This window comes from Cherax quadricarinatus, chromosome 79, assembly GCF_038502225.1.
Source record: "Cherax quadricarinatus isolate ZL_2023a chromosome 79, ASM3850222v1, whole genome shotgun sequence".
In the NCBI taxonomy this organism is placed as follows: domain Eukaryota; kingdom Metazoa; phylum Arthropoda; class Malacostraca; order Decapoda; family Parastacidae; genus Cherax; species Cherax quadricarinatus.
In genome coordinates this window covers 14220480-14239731 of record NC_091370.1, presented here as the reverse complement: position 1 = coordinate 14239731, position 19252 = coordinate 14220480, and the positions used below count along the sequence as shown (strand labels likewise).

The 19252-nt window shown below is 41.6% G+C and overlaps 1 protein-coding gene across 2 annotated transcripts in view; it reads left to right on the top strand.

Moving 5' to 3' along the window:
- Nucleotides 1-8999: 8999 nt before the first annotated feature.
- The window catches only part of LOC128702696 (large ribosomal subunit protein uL11), a 32112-nt gene continuing 21859 nt past the window's right edge, over nt 9000-19252 (top strand). For both annotated transcript variants that reach the window (XM_053797098.2, XM_053797097.2), the window contains exons 1-2: nt 9000-9152; nt 17495-17628. In XM_053797098.2, the coding sequence (XP_053653073.1) occupies nt 9116-9152; nt 17495-17628 (171 nt within the window). In that variant the 5' untranslated portion in view covers nt 9000-9115. The remainder of the gene's footprint in view (nt 9153-17494; nt 17629-19252) is intronic.

The window sequence follows — 19252 nt, the reverse complement described above, 5'->3', positions numbered from 1 at the left end:
GTACGTCTTTTTTACCTATGTGTTTCATTTACTGATGAATGTTAGGCAGTCACATCAATAAATAATCCTTTACTTTCATTCTGTATTGTGAATCACTCATGTAAGAAGTTAAAATTAGAACTTTTACAAAACTGAATAGGCTGTTTCGGTTTAGCACCTCTTTTGAATGTAATATGTATAATTCATCAGAAATTTATTGCCCTGCCTAAATGTAGTGTGACATTACCTGGGTTAAAACTATACTAAGTGGTTATTAATAAAAAATTAAATCTTAATTTTTGCCTTTTGTTGGGTTAAATATTTTGTTACAGGATATATAAGGCATAAATTTGTTGGGAAATTTATCATCCCATCATCTGATACCAGTTGTCTTGAGACATGCATGCCAACTATTTTGTAAAGAGGGTAGCACGCTTGTGTGAACTATGTAGGTAACATCTTCACTATTAACTCTTTAAATCTTCTTATTTTAATTATGTTTGGTACCTGTCTTTAGGTTAGTTTGTTGTTATTTTATTGTTTTTTTTTTTATAGCTTCCATTAAAGAAATGTAACAAAGAATATAATATTCTCCAGAACAGGTGCAGTATAGATATTTCAGTATTTGTATTTCATGGACCATGTAAGGAACAGCTACCTGTCTATATATATATATCCATTAAAATACTAGCAGTAGCCTGTCAGACCAGTGATGTGAGCGGTACTGCCACTTATTCACAACTTATGCGTACTGTAGTATTGTTTGGCCTCCTATATTCAGTCATTAGTGACTTTTCATTGGGGGCCTTGATGTTGATGAAGGGCTCTTGAACCAGGGAATTAGGCCTACACTTCCTAGGATCAAACCTGACTGCCACCTATGATTTAGTGCTGCCTCCCATGTAATGAACATGACACCAGTGGGTCTAGTGCTTCCTCATGAGTATAGTAATAATAAATTTCTCATCATGTCCCCCAGGTGTTGTATGATCCCTAGGGGTTTTACTCCCCCCCCCCCCATAAATGTAATATTGATGCCCTCAATTACAAGAGGTTTCTTGTGACACTGCACTTGCTTTTCTCTGTATGTCTAATAAAACAAGGTTTTGCTCAATTTTTTCCTTAAAATGCAATTGAAACAGCAAGCTTGATTAAAATTATGATAATTTACATGTTGGTACAAAATATATCATCAGTTCAATTACAATACTTACATTTGCTAACATGGGTAGGTGTGTATTACAGGTTTAGTTCCCCACCTCAGTTCTCTTGAGTCTTCAGCTGCCTTCTGTCATGATTTTGAATGCTTGTGGTTGAATTATTATTAATGGTCCATGGAGTCTGACCTTATTTATAATGTGCTGCTTGAAGCTTTCATAGATCCTGCTGACACCCAACATTTTGGCTACAAGTTAATATGCCAAATCAAAGAGGGTATACACACTGAAAAAAATTGTCTCTCAGTGTACAGTGGACCCCCGCATAGCGACTTTAATCCGTGCAAGAGGGCTCATTGTTATGCGAAATGATCGGTATGCGAATGAATTTTCCCCATAAGAAATAATGGAAATCAAATTAATCCGTGCAAGACACCCAAAAGTATGAAAAAAAAAATTTTACCACATGAAATGTTAATTTTAATACACACAAACTGAAAAAGGCATGCACAGTTACATGACACTTACTTTTATTGAAGATCTGGTGATGATTGATGGGATGGGAGGAAGGGAGAGAGAGTGTTAGTGTTTAGAAGGGGAATCCCCTTCCATTAAGACTTGAGGTGTCGAGTCCTTTTCTGGGGTTACTTCCCTTCTTCTTTTAATGCCACTAGGACCAGCTTCAGAGTCACTGGACTTCTTTCGCACAACATATCTGTCCATAGTGGCCTGTACCTCTCGTTCCTTTATGACTTCCCTAAAGTGTTTCACAACACTGTCAGTGTAATAATCACCAGCACGGCTTGCAATAGCTGTGTGAGGGTGATTTTCATCAAAAAAGGTTTGCACTTCAAGCCACTTTGCACAGATTTCCTTAATCTTTGTAGTAGGCAATTTCTTCAATTTTTCTCTCCCCTCCTTCGAACCAGTTTCCTCAGGTCTGGCCTCTTGCTGTTGAAGTTGATCTATCAGCTCATCAGTGGTTAGTTCTTCATTGTCCTCCTCCACCAACTCTTCCACATCATCCCCACTAACCTCCAACCCCAAGGACTTTCCCAGTGCCATAATGGATTCCTCAACTGGCATAGGATTCTCAGGGTTAGCCTCAAACCCTTCAAAATCCCTTTTGTCTACACATTCTGGCCACAGTTTCTTCCAAGCAGAGTTCAAGGTCCTCTTAGTCACTCCCTCCCAAGCCTTACCTATAAGGTTTACACAATTGAGGATATTAAAGTGCTCTCTCCAAAACTCTCTTAGAGTCAGTTGAGTTTCTGAGGTCACTACAAAGCACCTTTCAAACAGAGCTTTTGTGTACAGTTTTTTGAAGTTTGCAATAACCTGCTGGTCCATGGTCTGCAGGAGAGGAGTGGTATTAGGAGGCAAAAACTTCACCTTAATGAATTTCATGTCCCCATAAAGTCGCTCTGCCACGTCTGTAGGATGACCAGGGGCATTGTCTAACACCAGGAGGCACTTAAGTTCTAATTTCTTTTCAGTTAGGTAATCTTTCACATTGGGGGCAAATGCATGGTGTAACCAGTCATAGAAAAAGTCCCTAGTGACCCATGCCTTACTGTTTGCCCTCCACAGCACACACAAATTCTCCTTGAGGACATTCTTTTGCCTGAACGGTCTGGGAGTTTCAGAGTGATACACTAATAAAGGCTTCACTTTGCAATCACCAGTAGCATTGGAACACATCAACAAAGTAAGCCTGTCTTTCATAGGCTTATGTCCTGGGAGTGCCTTTTCCTCCTGAGTAATGTAGGTCCTGCTTGGCATTTTCTTCCAAAACAGGCCTGTTTCATCACAATTAAACACTTGTTCAGATTTCAGTCCTTCACTGTCTATGTACTCCTTGAATTCCTGCACATATTTTTCAGCTGCTTTGTGGTCCGAACTGGCAGCCTCACCATGCCTTATCACACTATGTATGCCACTACGCTTCTTAAATCTCTCAAACCAACCTTTGCTGGCCTTAAATTCACTCACATCATCACTAGTTACCTGGAGTTTACCTGGAGAGAGTTCCGGGGGTTAACGCCCCCGCGGCCCGGTCTGTGACCAGGCCTCCTTAGGTCAGTGTCCCAGGATGCGACCCACACCAGTCGACTAACACCCAGGTACCCATTTTACTGATGGGGAACATAGACAACAGGTGGAAAGAAACACGTCCAATGTTTCTACTCTGGCTGGGAATCGAACCCAGGCCCTCACCGTGTGAAGCGAGAGCGTTAACCACCAGGCCACCAGAGCCAGGCATTTTTTTAATTAAATCCTCATGCAACTTCCTAGCCTTTTCGCTTATGATCGCTTGAGAGACGCTATCTCCTGCTAGCTGTTTTTCATTTATCCACACCAATAAGAGTCTCTCAACATCTTCCATCACTTGCGATCTCTGTTTCGAAAACACAGTTAAACCTTTGGCAAGAACAGCTTCCTTGATTGCCTTTCTGTTGCCCACAATAGTAGCGATGGTTGATTTGGGTTTCTTGTACAACCTGGCCAGGTCGGCGACACGCACTCCACTTTCATACTTATCAATGATCTCTTTCTTCATCTCTATAGTAATTCTCACCCTTATTGCTGTAGGGTTGGCACTAGAGGCTTTCTTGGGGCCCATGATCACTTATTTTGCGGATAAAATCACCAAAAACACTGTAATAATACGAAATGTTGCGATTGTATGCTTGGATGTTACCGCGGAGGCTGGCTGGTAAACAATGCCACCGGCAGCACATGTGAGGCTGGCTAAGGGCGCACATTGGACGCATCTCGGACGAAGAGCGGTGAGCGGGTTTTTGAGCGGTATGCAAGGCAAAATTTTTGCAATAAAAGCGAGCGGTATGCAGATTGAACGTTATGTGATGCGTACGGTATGCGGGGGTCCACTGTATATGTGCTAAGTTTACTTCAGTCCCTTTTACCTTTCAAGGCAAGTGCCTTGATAATGGTGAAGGGCCCTTAATCCAGTGAATTGAAACTATCCTCCTTGTATCAAACCTGATGACCTATTCCCCATATGATTATGACCCCTATGGGTTTAGTGCTTTGCCATGAATATAAATTTTAATAGTTAATTACCAGTCATGAAATTACAAAAAAGGGAGGGCAGCATCTGAAAGGTGAGTAGACAGTATGGGGCAGCTTACATAGTTTGAGAGAAGATTCTCAAGCTTCAAAAACCTCAAGGGAGTATGGTGATGACTGGGGAACTGACTTATCCTTTCCTTCCTTGACCCTTCAAGAGAGGTGCCTTGACACTAGTGAAGGACTTTTGATCTGTGGAATTGAACTGATCTCTACTCTTTTTTTTGGATTGAACCTGAATGCCTTCCATTCCTGAGGGAGCATGTAATCCTTGCAAGTGTAGTGCTTCTCTCAGATTAAAATTAAATAAAATCAAGGTTATATACATGGAGTGAGTATATAACCAGTATACTTCAGTGTATGTGTGGTGAGGTGTGTATCTCAGTGTATATACATGTTTACTCAAATGTATATATGTGGACTCCAGTGTATATACACATTACACTCAGGTGTGTATACATACATCTGCTCATGTTTATACAATGAGGTGTATATGTATCTTATACATACGTCTGCTCATATGTATATACAATGAGGTGTATGTGTATCTTTCTGTAATTATGCAGTGTATACTTTAGTATATATACACAGAGGCCCGGTCTCGGACTGGGCCATGGGGGGTGTTGACCACCAAAACCCTCTCCAGGTACATACACAGTATATTTTAGGATACATGGTATATTTTAGTATATACACAGTATAGTTTACTATATACACAGTGTATTTTACTATATACACAATATTTAAATACATATAGTGTATATTTTAGTATACTAATATATGCAGTATATTACAGTATATACATAGTGTATATTTTAGTACAGTATATACACTATAATTTAGTATATACACTATTTGAATATATACTCTAAAGTATATAGTGTATATTTTAGTATAAACAGTGTATTTTAGTATATATGGTGTATATTTAGGTATATACACTTTCAGTATATTTGGGAATATACACTACATGAGCATATACACCGAGATATATCTATATATACACCGAGATACCTATCGTTATATACGGGTGTCTTAGTGTGCATACACAGATGTGCATCTGCCAGGGTATATTCAGTGAAAGGTGTATCTCAGTGTATATACCTTGAGAGATATACCTCAGTGTATACATATACTGAAAGTTTTCTTTATTCCCTATTTTAATCTGCGCTGTATAGCCCTTGTGGCTTAGCGCTTCTTTTTTATAATAATAATAATAATAATCCCTATTTTAATGATTAAAGTTTTTTACTGGTGGCGAATAGGTTATATGGTTTAGGCTTGAAACCCACCAACCATACTTTGTGTATGTATGGCTCGAGGAAGCCATTCCTCGAGCTCACCTCACACAGTGTGAATCCTGTGTAAGAGAAACCTAATATCCACCAATAACAGGTAAGATTCATGTGGGTTTAGCGCTTGGTGTTTAATAATCATTTTTAAGTATGTTGTCCATATAGCTGAGCGGGTCTGACTTTTTGTTTTGGGGTATCCTAGGTTATTTACACTATAATAATTATACTTTTGTGTACCTGTGCCTAAATAAACTTACTACAAGGGAATGCCTTGATGGTGGAGGCTGATGCAGGGAAATGGAGCTACCTTCCCTTTCTTTGGTTAGAATTTGATAACCTCTCATTGTATGATCTGTATGGGTTTATTCTGGATTCGCCAGTACTGCCCTGGCCCAGGTCTTTTCCATATGGTGACCCGACCAGTGGGTTTAGCGCTTCCCCATGAATATAGAAATATTATTAGGTATCCTCGAAGGGGGTACCTTGAAGCGACTGCCAGAATTTGGTATCCCCGAAGGGGAAATAATTGTTTGGGTGAATTTTTCCTATAGCTTAAGTAGGTACTTGGGTGTCACAGTGTTAGTTGGCTATTGTGGGTCGCATCCTGGTTATGCAGAAATGTTCTGCATAACTAGGTGCTTTCTATAAAATATGTCAGTAGTGTAAACTAAGGTCTGTATCAGTTGTATCATGTGCTTTGCAGAAATAGATTATTATAGAAGGTAGTGTAGTATAGTAGTAGTCGAAGAAGTCGGCCAGTTTTGTATTCCTATCTTGCCCTTTCCCTTGATGCTGGTGTACTGGGGGGGGGTTCAGGGGATCAACGCCCCCGAGGCCCGGCCCATGACCAGGGCTACAGGTGATGGTATATTAGGTCAATATTGAGTTCAGGTCCTGATCTGAACTCAGTGTGATAGATACAATATAAGTATGTTATCTATCGTATACCCTGGAAACTATTGCTATCGTGCATTTTTGCTCTAGTGCCGAGTCTTGTAACACGTCTGGCCAATCACAGCAACGTAAACAAAGACGCATCGACAGTAAACAAAGATGTGCCATTCCCATATAAACCACTGGCGTTAGGCTATTTTAAGTTAGGTTTCTTATTTCCACAAAATTAACCCACCCAACTCTCTAATATTGGATATTTTAAAGAATAAATTATCGATCAACTCAGACCAGGACCTGAACTCAATATTAACTGGCTTTTCATCTTAGGAATCGGACCTGTTTTCATATTCCTTGAATCAAACATGATTTCTTTCCCCAGAAGCTATATGATCCCTATGGGTTTAGCGCTTCTTCATAGTATGGAACGAGCAACATTCCATTTCCTTGGAACAAACTAATTACCTCCTTTGCTCATGATCCCTACGGGTTTTGCACTTCCCCATGAAAATATTCTGCCCTCTATTCTGAATGTCCCATGTTTAATACATACTCACTATGACTTTTAACTGAAACTTACTACGCCAACTATGACTCCCCCATTCCCCTCAAGGGAGGTAGGTTCCTTGATGCAGGCGAGGGGCCTGGAGGTTATTCCGGGGATCAACGCCCCTGCGGCCCGGTCCATGACCAGGCCTCCCGGTGGATCAGGGCCTGATTAACCAGGCTGTTACTGCTGGCCGCACGCAGTCCAATGTACGAGCCACAGCCCGGCTGATCCGGCACTGACTTTAGGGGCTCTTGATCTAGGGAATTGAATCTGTGCTCCCATTCCCTGAATTAAGTCTGAATGCCTTCCGCCCTTCCCCACAGGCACTATATAATCCCTACTGCTTTAGCGCTCCCCAGGATAATAATGACTCCCCCTTCACACTTAATAACCTTCCACATCTGTAATCCTTAACGAAATCACCCCCTGTTCTCTTACCATGTAGCATTCAATGACCCATATTTATTTATTTATTTATTTGAACATGATACAGAGAAGTGCAAGGAATACAATTTTTAGAGTGCAGCATGCCAAAGCCCCTTGTATGCAGAACATTATGGGCAGGCTTAAAATTAACTTAAGATTAACAAAGAATGATATATTCAGTGGTACAAAAATTATTGTAAAACAGATAACAATTTAGTACAAATGAGTATTACAAAGACAGGTCATACGGTCATTTACTGTGTTGCTGTGTAATCAGTAGAATGGAGTATTCTGTTAGGTAATGAAGTTAAATAGTAACAAAGTTTGATTGGGTCACAGGTTGACATTTATGAGATACAATAATGAGGTACAATTTATGATAATACAATTATTCAGTATTATTTAGTTGTGGGTGAGTAAGTGATTTTTGAGAAGAGACTTGAATTTATAAACAGTGTTTCTTTTATATTCACAGGTAATGAATTCCAGATTTTAGGGCCTTTTATGTGCATTGAGTTTTTGCATTGCGTGAGATGGACACGAGGAACATCAAAGAGTGATCTGTGCCTTGTGTTATGGTCATGTGTTCTGTTGAGGTTGGTAAGGAGATGTTTGAGGGGAGCGTTTATGTCAGAGTTAAGTGTTCTATGTATTGGTTTAGAACTTTATTTTTAAATGTTTTTATGCGATATGTAACATCTAAGTAATGTAAATGGCTTTTGTTTTAGTTTAACCCTTCTTTCATTAAAACCAAAAGTAACATTTCTGATCCTGACTGGAACTACTTCAGCAAAGGGCTGCCTTGACGCTGCGTACTCCAATATGGTCCTGACGGACACGATGTACATTGTGGTGAATGACTCCTTACTTAGAGGTCGAAACGCTATTCTTATATTTGCCAGATTCTCATTTGCTGCAGCAGTTATTTGGTCGATGTGCTCCTCAAGGGATATGCTCGGTATGATACTCACCCCAAGGCCCTTCTTGAGTGATGTTTGCAGCCTTGACCCCCGGACGTGTACTCAGTTTGTGGCCTTCTTTGTCCATCCTTAAGTTTCATAACTTTTCACTTGGCGGAGATACACTTCAGGAGCCATTTGTCAAACCAGGCCTGCAGCCTATCCGGATCCATTTGTAGCCTTTCCTGGTCCTCGTCCGCTTGTATTCTCCGTACTTTCACGTCGTCTGCGAACAGGGATACCTCTGACTATCCCTTCTGTCAAGTTATTCACGTATACAAGAAACGGCACAGGCTCTAGGACTCGACTATTTGTACTTGTATGTGATTGAAGGGGTCGTGTGTGTAAACAGTTTGTAAATAATGGGCATAGATTGCGGTTAAAGGAAACTTCATTTAGACGTTTCGCATGTGCAACAAGCCATTTCAGGTTAAGAGACTATATACTTGGGCAAAGGCGAAGAGGTCCGATAAGGTATATGAGAGTCCAGGTCGTCTCCACCCGCCCAGGACTAACTTTTTTGGTTACGATCAGGAGTTTGCCTATATCTCATTCAAGCTTTCTTAAAGTTGATTACTCTTCATAATGCAGGGTTCAAGTTTTCATCAGCGACTGATTCACTTAAATATTTCCCTACATTGCTCACTTCCTGACCCCCGCACTGCCCCCCACGTTGGATGCCAACATTGGCTGGCAGCCACCACTCTGCCTTTCTCAGACCAGTCTTGACAGTGATCACATCTTCTCTAGCTCTGCCCTGCTCCTAAGATGGCGCCCAAGTTTGATCCCACAGAAATAAAGATTGGTGAGTAATATATTATGGGATAAAACAGTGGTAAAACTTTAGGCTCTCAGACGGCAGAACTGAGAAGCGATTCTCAGGTAGGTGGTGATTTAGACATAAAATTACACTTGACTATATTTACTGCACAGTAAATATATATTTGTATCTAAGAATTAGTCGGCTAATGTGGGTAACAGCATTCTAGTGGAAGACTCTATTGGACAATTCTAGGTTAAATTTAAAACCTTTTACGCGAAGATAATATATGCTGATTGCGTTGTTATAGCATCAGCATTGGACAATTAACCAAACGGCCAAAAAGTTGTTTTAAACTAAGTTTTATTCAGAAAATTTAAAACAAATTTATAGATAGTATCATAAACTTGCACAATGGGTCTTACAGGGACTGTGATAGATGTGCATTGGTAATAAATTATGTATTTATAGGTTTGGATAATTGACCAAAGTTAGCGTGATTTATTTCCATTAGTAGTGTTTAGTGTTTGAACTTTTGTGCCTGCTCTTAATTGCAGTCCATATAGACATAATACCTGTCTGTTTTAAAACAATCGAGAGTATTTAGAAGTCATATGATTTTTTTTTGTGCACCATTTATACAGGCCAAGAGCTGTTATCGTACCTCAATTCATTTGAAAAGCCCAGCCCTATCCAAGGTATACTGCCACCACCTGGGATGCCACCCACAACGGTCTACTAACACCCAGGTCCCTAATTACTGCTAGGTGGTCAGGGACAGCAGGTATAAGGACATATGCCCAACGTTTCCACCCGTGAGATGAGTGCACTACCAACCGAGCCACGGGACATTAATATGACATAAAAGATTAGTTTCCCGCCATATATACTTGAGTATAACCTAATTGCATGCACAGGTCAGCCCATGACTTTTATGTCATCAAAAATTACCCTCTGAAAATGCATGGTTACAGAGATAAGTTAGTGTGGGAGGTATGGCTACGTGTGGATGCTCGCTGGCAGGCACATGTCAGCCTGCCGCGTGGGACAGCTAAATATAGTGACTCGAGCAGCAGGAGAGCGTACGGCATATACACCATGAGATATATCTGTGTATACACAAACCTCTTTTAGGGATTTAAATACATTGAGACCGTAATGAACCACGTACTCGATAGACAGATTTAAGGTTAACATAGTAAGGGAAACAATGGTATATACACCAGGAGGTTTATAGCTGTATGCATACACTATTATTTCAAGGAGGACTACTGTTGTCTTCATCTAATACGATTTAAAAAGTGTAAATGTGAATTGTAGCTTTAATTAATGGCCTAAGTGGAATTGATAGGCTTCAGACCTAATGAACTAAAAGAACACGTAAGGATCTCGCCTTCAAAGACCACAACAATGTATCTACCTCATCCGCTAGGAAAATGATAGGATGGATAATGAGAACCTTAAGAACTAGGGATGCCAAGCCCATGATTCTCTTCAAATCGCTTGTGCTCTCTAGGTTGGAATACTGCTGTACACTAACGGCCCCCTTCAAGGCTGGCGACATTGCAGACCTGGAGAGTGTACAAAGAACTTTCACGGCACACACAAGTGCGATTAGGCACCTAAACTACTGGGAACGTCTGAAGGTCCTTAATCTGTATTCCCTTGAATGCAGGCGAGAGAAATATATGATAATATACACTTGGAAGATCCTGGAGGGATTGGTACCAAACCTGCACACGAAAATCACTCCATATGAAAGCAAAAGACTCGGCAAGAGATGCAACATTCCCCCATGAAAAGCAGGGGCGCCACGAGTACACTGCGAGACAACACAGTAAGTGTCTGGGACCAAAGACTGTTCAATTGCCCCCCCCCCAGCATACATAAGGGGGGATTACCAATAGACCCCTGGCTGTCTTCAAGAAGGCACTGGACAGGCACCTAAAGTCGGTACCTGACCAACCGGGCTGTGGTTCGTATGTCAGCTTGCGTGCGGCCAGCAGTAACATCCTGGTTGATCAGACCCTGATCCACCATGAGGCCTGGTCTCAGACCGGGCTGCGGGGGCGTTGACCCCTGAAACCCTCTCCAGGTAATTCCTTCACCACGACGATCACAACGATATACAGACAGTATTTACGTTACCAAGAAAATTGCTGGAGTATACCAATCTGACCCCCGAAAACTGAATCATCCTGTCATAAGCATAGGAAATAAGAACAAAGCTCATTGATGTTCTCTCCATAAATTATCATAAAATCTCAGAAAGGCAGCTAAACCCGGAGGAGTCTTGTAGCCCCCCAGGGAATGGTTGGCAATTAGGCTTGATCTGAGGAAAGTGACTAAATTTTTTAAATACCCCTTCACCAGCATTAAGGCACCTTACTTAAAGGGTTAAGAACATAAAAACGAAGGAGCACTGCAGCAGGCCTACTGGCCCATGCGAGGTAGGTCCAAGTCTCCTACCGGCTTAAGCCAATGCACCCAACCTAGTCAGGTCAGGTCACATTCACTTAAGGGAGGAACACGGCAACCGACCTGGTAGCACAAGCTATCAGGTCCAACTCACACCCACCCACATCCACTCATGTATTTATCCAACCTATTTTTAAAGCTACACAACGTTCTGGCCTCTATAACTGTACTTGGGAGTTTGTTCCACTCATCCACAACTCTATTACCAAACCAGTACTTTCCTATATCCTTCTTGAATCTGAAGTTTTCCAACTTAAAACCATTGCTGAGAGTCCTGTCTAGGCTAGATATTTTCAGCACACTATTTACATCCCCTTTATTTATTCCTGTCTTCCATTTATACACTTCAATCATATCCCCCCTAATTCTACGTCTTTCTAGAGAGTGCAGATTCAGGGCCCTTAGTCTATCCTCATAGGGAAGGTTTCTGATACATGGGATCAACTTTGTCATCCTCCTTTGTACATTTTCCAGAGCATTTATATTCATTCTGTAATACGGTGACCAAAACTGTGCAGCATAATCTAAATGAGGCCTAACCTAGGATGTATAGAGTTGAAGAACAACCTGAGGACTCCTATTATTTATGCTTCTTGATATGAAGCCAAGGATTCTATTAGCTTTATTGCGAACGCTTATGCACTGTTGTCTTGGTTTCAGATTACTGCTAACCAGAACTCCTAAATCTTTTTCGCAATCCGTAATATTAAGATCTACATTATTTAGTTTATACGTGGCATGGTTTTTGTCCTGTCCAACATTTATAACTTTGCATTTGTCTATATTAAACTGCATCTGCCACTTCTCCGACCACTGCATCAGTCTATTCAAATCTTCCTGGAGTGCTCTAATGTCCTCGTCACAATGAATTCGACGGCCTATTTTGGTGTCATCGGCAAACTTGCTGATGTCGCTCTTTATGCCCTCATCTATGTCGTTTATGTAGATTGTGAACAGCAGGGGATCCCAACACTGACCCCTGTGGAACACCGCTCGTGACGCTTCCCCATTCTGATTTCTCCCTATTTATGCAAACTCTCTGCTGCCTATTTGTCAACCATGCCTCTATCCAGGAAAAAATTTCTCCTCCTATTCCATGTGCCTTAATTTTCCTCAATAGTCTCTGATGTGGGACCCTGTCAAAAGCCTTACTGAAGTCCATATACACAATATCATATTCATTACCATGATCTACCTCCTCAAATACCTTAGTGAAAAAAGTTAATAAATTCGTAAGGCAGGAACGCCCCTTTGTAAAACCATGCTGAGATTCGTTGATTAATTTATGCTTTTCAAGGTGGCTACGAACTGCCTCGGCAATTATTGATTCCATAAATTTTCCCACTATGGAGGTTAGGCTTGTTGGTCTATAGTTCGAAGCTAAGGACCTGTCACCTGCTTTGAAAATAGGTATCACATTTGTCATTTTCCACTTATCAGGCACCATGCCAGTTTGTAGTGATATGTTGAAAAGATTAGCCAAAGGTTTGCTAAGCTCCTCTTTACATTCCTTTAGAACCCTTGCATACAGTTCATCAGGGCCTGGGGATTTGTTAGGTTTTAATTTATCTGTTTGCCTAAGGACCATGTCACTTGTGACCCTAATCGTGCACAGTTTATTATCGTCCTGTTCTACATAATTTATCATTTCTGGAATATCGCTGATATCCTCCTGTGTAAAAACTGAGAGGAAGTATGCGTTAAAAATTCTACACATTTCCTTATCACTGTCAGTGAGCTGACCCGAGGAACTTTTGAGTGGGCCTATCTTGTCCCTGATCTTACTTCTGTATACCTGAAAGAATCCTTTAGGGTTAGTCTTCGATTCTCTTGCAACTTTAACCTCATAATCTCTTTTTGCTTTTCTAATTCCCTTTTTTATTTCTCTCTCTAACTGAATATATCGATTTCTTAATTGCCCCTCTCCTCTTTTGATTTGCCTATATATACCTCTCTTGACCAATCAGATATTTTAATCTATTGTTCATCCATTTAGGATCATTTTTGTTTGATCTGATTTCCCTATTTGGAACATAATTTGACTGAGCAGCTAGAACTATGCCCTGGAAAGCGTCATATCGGCAACCATCACCACCTACCTGACCCTTTAGTCAGGTCATTCCAGTTCAGCCCACCTAAGTAATTTTTCAGTCCTATGAAATCAGCCAAGCGAAAGTCAGGGACGGAGACTTGATTGCCATTATTAGGGGAATTCCATGATATATTAAAACTGAGTGATTTGTGATCACTTTCCCCAAGCTCATCATTAACCTCAAGATATTAATTAGTGTTTCCCTACTGGCAAGAACCAAGTCAAGGAGGTTATTTCCCCTAGTTGGCTCTGTCACAAACTGTTTTAAAAAACAATCCTGGATCGTATCAAGAAAGTCACCTGACTAAATTTCCTGTCAAATTGCTCCAGTCAATCTGTCTATAGTTGAAATCTCCCATTAGCACAACATTTTCGTATGTAGATGCCTTACGAATTTCGTCCCATAGAAGTTTACTGCACTCCCTATCAAGATTTGGGGCCCTGTAAATCACACCCAAAATTAGTTTTTCTCGGCCCTCGAGAAGCTGTAACCAAACAGATTCAGTGGCCGACGCTTCTAATTTTATATCTTGTCTAACACAACAATTTAAATTGTCTCTGAAATACATCGCTACTCCACCACCCTTCCTGTTGACCCTGTCAGTGTGGAATAATTTATAGCCTTGTATGTGACATTCAGAGGGCATCTCTATCTTTCAGATTGAGCCAGGTCTCTTGTTATAGCAATAATATCTGTTTCCTGCACTTGCAATTAATCTTAGCTCATCTATCTTATTTCTTACACTCCTGCTATTAGTATAGTAAACCTCAAGGGAGCTAGTCCCTTGCTGGCCTCTGCTGTCCCCCTTTGTTTGCTGACCTGATCTATTGTCTTTATTTATAACTTCATGCTGAATGCCTTTTATACATTTACTGTTTCCAACCCTAGTGTTGCAACCTGCTTGTTTCCCACACACACCCATACCTCTATCTTCTATCAGTTTAAAATCATAGGCATTTCACCAATGGCCTTCTCAATTGAGTTTGCAAGTGCTACCACCCCAGCCCCAGAGAGATGTACCCCATCCCTTGCATACATATCATGTTTGCCATAAAAGTTGTTCCAGTTGTCAATGAATGGGATTGCAAGTTCCTTGCAGTATCTGTCTAGCCAGCAATTTACACCAATTGCCCTAGACAACCATTCATTTCCTACTCCCCTTCTAGGCAAGATGCTACATATGATTGGGACCCCTCCCTTAAACTTAATGAAATCTATAGCTGACCTGTACTTATCTAGCAGCTCTTCTCTCCTACCCTTCCCAATATCATTTCCACCAGCACTGAGACAGATAATAGGCTTGTTCCCATTACCTGACATGATATTATCCAGCCTGTTAACTATGTCCCCAACACCAGCTCCAGGGAGGCACTCTCTATCTCTCATCTTATTCCTATTATAAAAAGCACGGTCAATATATCTTACCTGAGTCACCAACCACAAGAATGCACTTACCTCTGTTAGCAGGGGCAGTAGTACCCTTACCTTCACTGGCCACTGAAGTACATTCATCCTGAAGAACAGAGAAGCGATTTCCTACCTTCAGGTCTTCACTCTTAACTTTCCTTATTCTGACTCTCCTCCCATTACTGGTTACCACTCGCCACTTGTAGCAGGTGCTGGACTGCACCTCACTGCTGGTAGCCGTTGCTACCTCCCCACCTACAGCCTCCTCACAGCGAGAGACAGACTGTACCTCACTGCTAGAAGCCTCATTCCCCACAACTCCAGCCACCTCACACTCTCTCCCAGACCCATTGAGGTGGACCTTCAGCCTCCTAATCTCCTCCTGGAGAAGCAAGACCTCCTCCTTCAACGTGATACAGTCAGGTTTCTAGGCCTTCTCTTTGACCATAGGTTATCCTGGAAACCTCACATTACCTCTCTGAAGGCAACTTGTCACAGCCGGCTAAACCTTCTTAAAACCCTTGCTCATCTTTCCTGGGGAGCTGATCGTCGAACTCTGCTTCACCTACATTCAGCGGCCTCTCCTGCTACTCTCTCTAGCCTTAACCCCATCCATCACCAAGGATTACGTTTGTGCGTTGGTGCTTTTCGCTCTTCCCCTGTTGAGAGCCTCTATGCAGAAGCGAATGTTCCATCCTTGTCTGATCGCCGTGATGCCCATTGCCTGCGCTACTATGTACGCTCTCACAATCTCCACAATCCTTCCATTTATAGAATGGTCACGGATATTAGTAGACATTCTTTATTTGTTCGCCGCCCGTTTGCTCTGTCCCTTTTCTCTTCGCCTACATTCGCTCTTGTCTTCCCTTCAGTTACCACCTTTATATGTTCATGTAGCATCTCACTTTTCCCTACACCCCAGGGAAGTTCCAGCTGTTCGGGTCTGTTCTTTCTCACTCCCTTGCTCGAAAGCTCGACTGCCTACGGTGGCTTCCCACTCTCTTTCTTGATCACTTCCACTCCCATTCTCATGCCATCGCTGTGTACACAGATGGCTCTAAGTCTTCAGACGGCGTCGGATTCGCAGCAGTGTTTCCGGACAGCTTCGTGCGGGGGCATTTACTATCTTCGGCTAGCATTTTTACTGCTGAATTGTATGCCATTCTTGCAGCACTTATTCGTATCACATCTATGCCTGTGTTATCATTTGTGGTAGTCTCAGACTCCCTTAGTGCTCTACAGGCTATACGAAAATTTGATACATCTCGCCCCCTAATTCTCCGTATCCAACTTTGGCTACGCCGTATCTCTACCAAGCATAAAGATATTGTTTTTTGTTGGGTCCCTGGTCATGTCGACGTACAGGGCAATGAACAGGCAGACACTGCTGTGCAGTCAGCAGTACATGACCTACCAATTTCCTATAGAGGTGTTCCATTTCTGGACTATTTTGCTGCAATAACTACCCACCTTCACACCCGTTGGCAACAACGTTGGTCAACTCTGCTCGGTAACAAACTTCATTCTATTAAACTGAGCATAGGTTACTGGCCGTCTTCTTGTCATCAGTGCCGAGGTTGGGAGACCACTCTCTCCCGCCTTCGCATTGGCCACACTCGTCTTACTCATGGGTATCTCATGGAGAGGCACCCTGTTCCTCTCTGTGAGCAGTGTCAAGTTCCAGTATCGATTAGCCACATTCTGTTAAGACTACCCTCTCTATCAACGAGCACGCAGAATTTACCTCCAACGTCGTCTTTGTTCTACTACTCTCTCTTTACCTTCCCTTCTTGCTGATGGACCCTCCTTTAATCCTGACTCTCTCATTGACTTCTTGACAACGACTGATTTACTCCACAAACTCTGATGATACCTTTCGCACTCCCCTCGGCCCTTTCTAGTTCAGTCTCTTGCTGCCCTTTACCCTTTCACCATCCACTGCCCCGCTGTTATCCGTAACCTATTACTCATCCATCTCCCTTTTGCCACCTGATGCCCTCGCTTCCTTCCTGCCCTGCAGCGCTGTATAGCCCTTGTGGCTTAGCGCTTCTTTTTGATAATAATAATAATAATAATAATGTTTACACTTGTATGTCTGGTTGATTCCCTGTCTTCCTGCATTGCTGTGTCACATTTTGTGTTGCTGTAGGGAAAAATACAATGTCTATTTTTTTAAACGTTTAATTTATATGGTTATCCCATAACCTGTTTTCAGTCTGCTCTAATACAGGCTTGTTCACTGTCTTGTGTGTATCTACAAAGACATATATCACTTTCATTTTTTTTTTTTCAAATTTGTTTCTTCAGATTCAATCTTCCAGTTACGTAAGTTCGGTGGCATCAAAGGCTTCATGTAGCTTCATGGCATTCCCATTCCTTTAATTGACACAAAATATGTATATTGAACAGTGAAGTTGCGAGCTGTGGGAGGGGAGGTGGGAGCCACGTCCTCCCTGGCTCCCAAGGTGGGTCCTCTCGGTCTTTCTCCCAAGAAGGTCGGTGAAGACATCTGCAAGGCCACCACAGCCTGGAAGGGACTCAAGGTACCAATACTAGTGCTCACTCCTTATCAATACATACTTCATCCTCAAAGTAAGTTTTTTTTTATTTTGTCTTCATGCTGTACTAAGCTGTCAGGCCTTCAGTCCTTAATTCCACATAAGAATCTTAAGTATGCTTTGTGGACCACACTGATAGCCTATGGTCCCCTCATGTCAGTGTGGAGCTCTTGATACAAGGAATTAGACCTATCATCCTAGCTTGGATTGAACCAGATTACCTTCCATTTTCCAGGTACTATATGATCCCTATTATTATCATAACTACGTGCTAAACCAAAAGGGTCATACAAATATGATCCCTATGGGTTTAGTGCTTCCTGGTAATAAAAAAACACAAATGCTGTATATTGTAATTCATTATTGAGGCTTTGCCGACACAGTGGGCTTTATCAAATCACAAACAGATAAACTTTGAGAGAGGGAGGGAGGAGGGAATATATACGGGGAGTGTGTGTGTGTGTGTGGTAAGGTGGAGAGACAAGTGGTGGGTGTAGGGTGCATGACTTGGATTGGGAGGTCCATTGAAGTGCTCCTCTGATTGTTATTATTATAATAATAAAAAGGAAGCGCTAAACCTAGTGCTCCTATGAACTTCTGTAACGTTGGATAATGATCTGTAAGCTTGGCAATAGGCTCAGCTATGCTGTAAAATCTCTTCTGGTTGAAATTGTTGTATACACTGAGTGTCGATTCTAGGATTCTGCATCTCTGGGTGTCGTCCTCTTTGATAATGCATGGTGCTCCATAGAAATTAATAAAGTGGTGGTACTAGTTTCATGTGAAATACAAGCATTACAAAAGTCATTAACTCTGCTGGCTTATTGGTGTTCAGAAATGCCTTTGTGGAGGTCTATATGTCTTGCCTACATATATTTTGTTGGTCATTGTATAGGATCGTGTATATTCTTGCAGTTTTATGTTCTTGGTTATCCCAGGTGTGATGTCCTTGATTATAGTAGCAGTGATGGCTGCTTAGAATTTAGTGTTGAAGACAGTATTGGGAATGTTTGATAGTAGAGTTGTTAATAGAGGAGGACTGTGAATATTCTTTTGCAGGTGTCTTGTTTGGGTGATTCAGTGATAGGAATTCACAACTGCTGATACAGAGAGCACATAGGAAGTACCCTCTGATGATGCCAGGTTAAATCTTTGTATCATGGCTTAGTGAAGTGGAGCTGTTTGTATTGGTTGGGGTTTATGGTAGATTGAAAAGGTAAAGTGCCATTGACTTCATCTTAAGTGTAAATTGGATGGAAGGCTTGACCTGGTTAACATTATTGTGGAGTGTAGTAACACTGCATCATCTATGAGTATGCATACTTGTCATAACTTTTAAAAGATGCGACATCCTTACACCCCAACACAAGCTCAACCAGGTCAAACCTTCAATCCACTCTTCTCTAAAAGAGGAAATTGACAGTGCATTTCCTTTTCTCAATGTTCTTTGCAAATCTGACTATGAACTATGTTTCCAAGTCTTCCATAACACCCCCCCCAACCAAAACACACTGTCTTACTTCCAGGGTGACACCATAACTATACATGGTATCATCACTGGCCTCTTCCTGTGTGCTCTCATATCTGCAGTAGCAAATTCCCTTAAAGA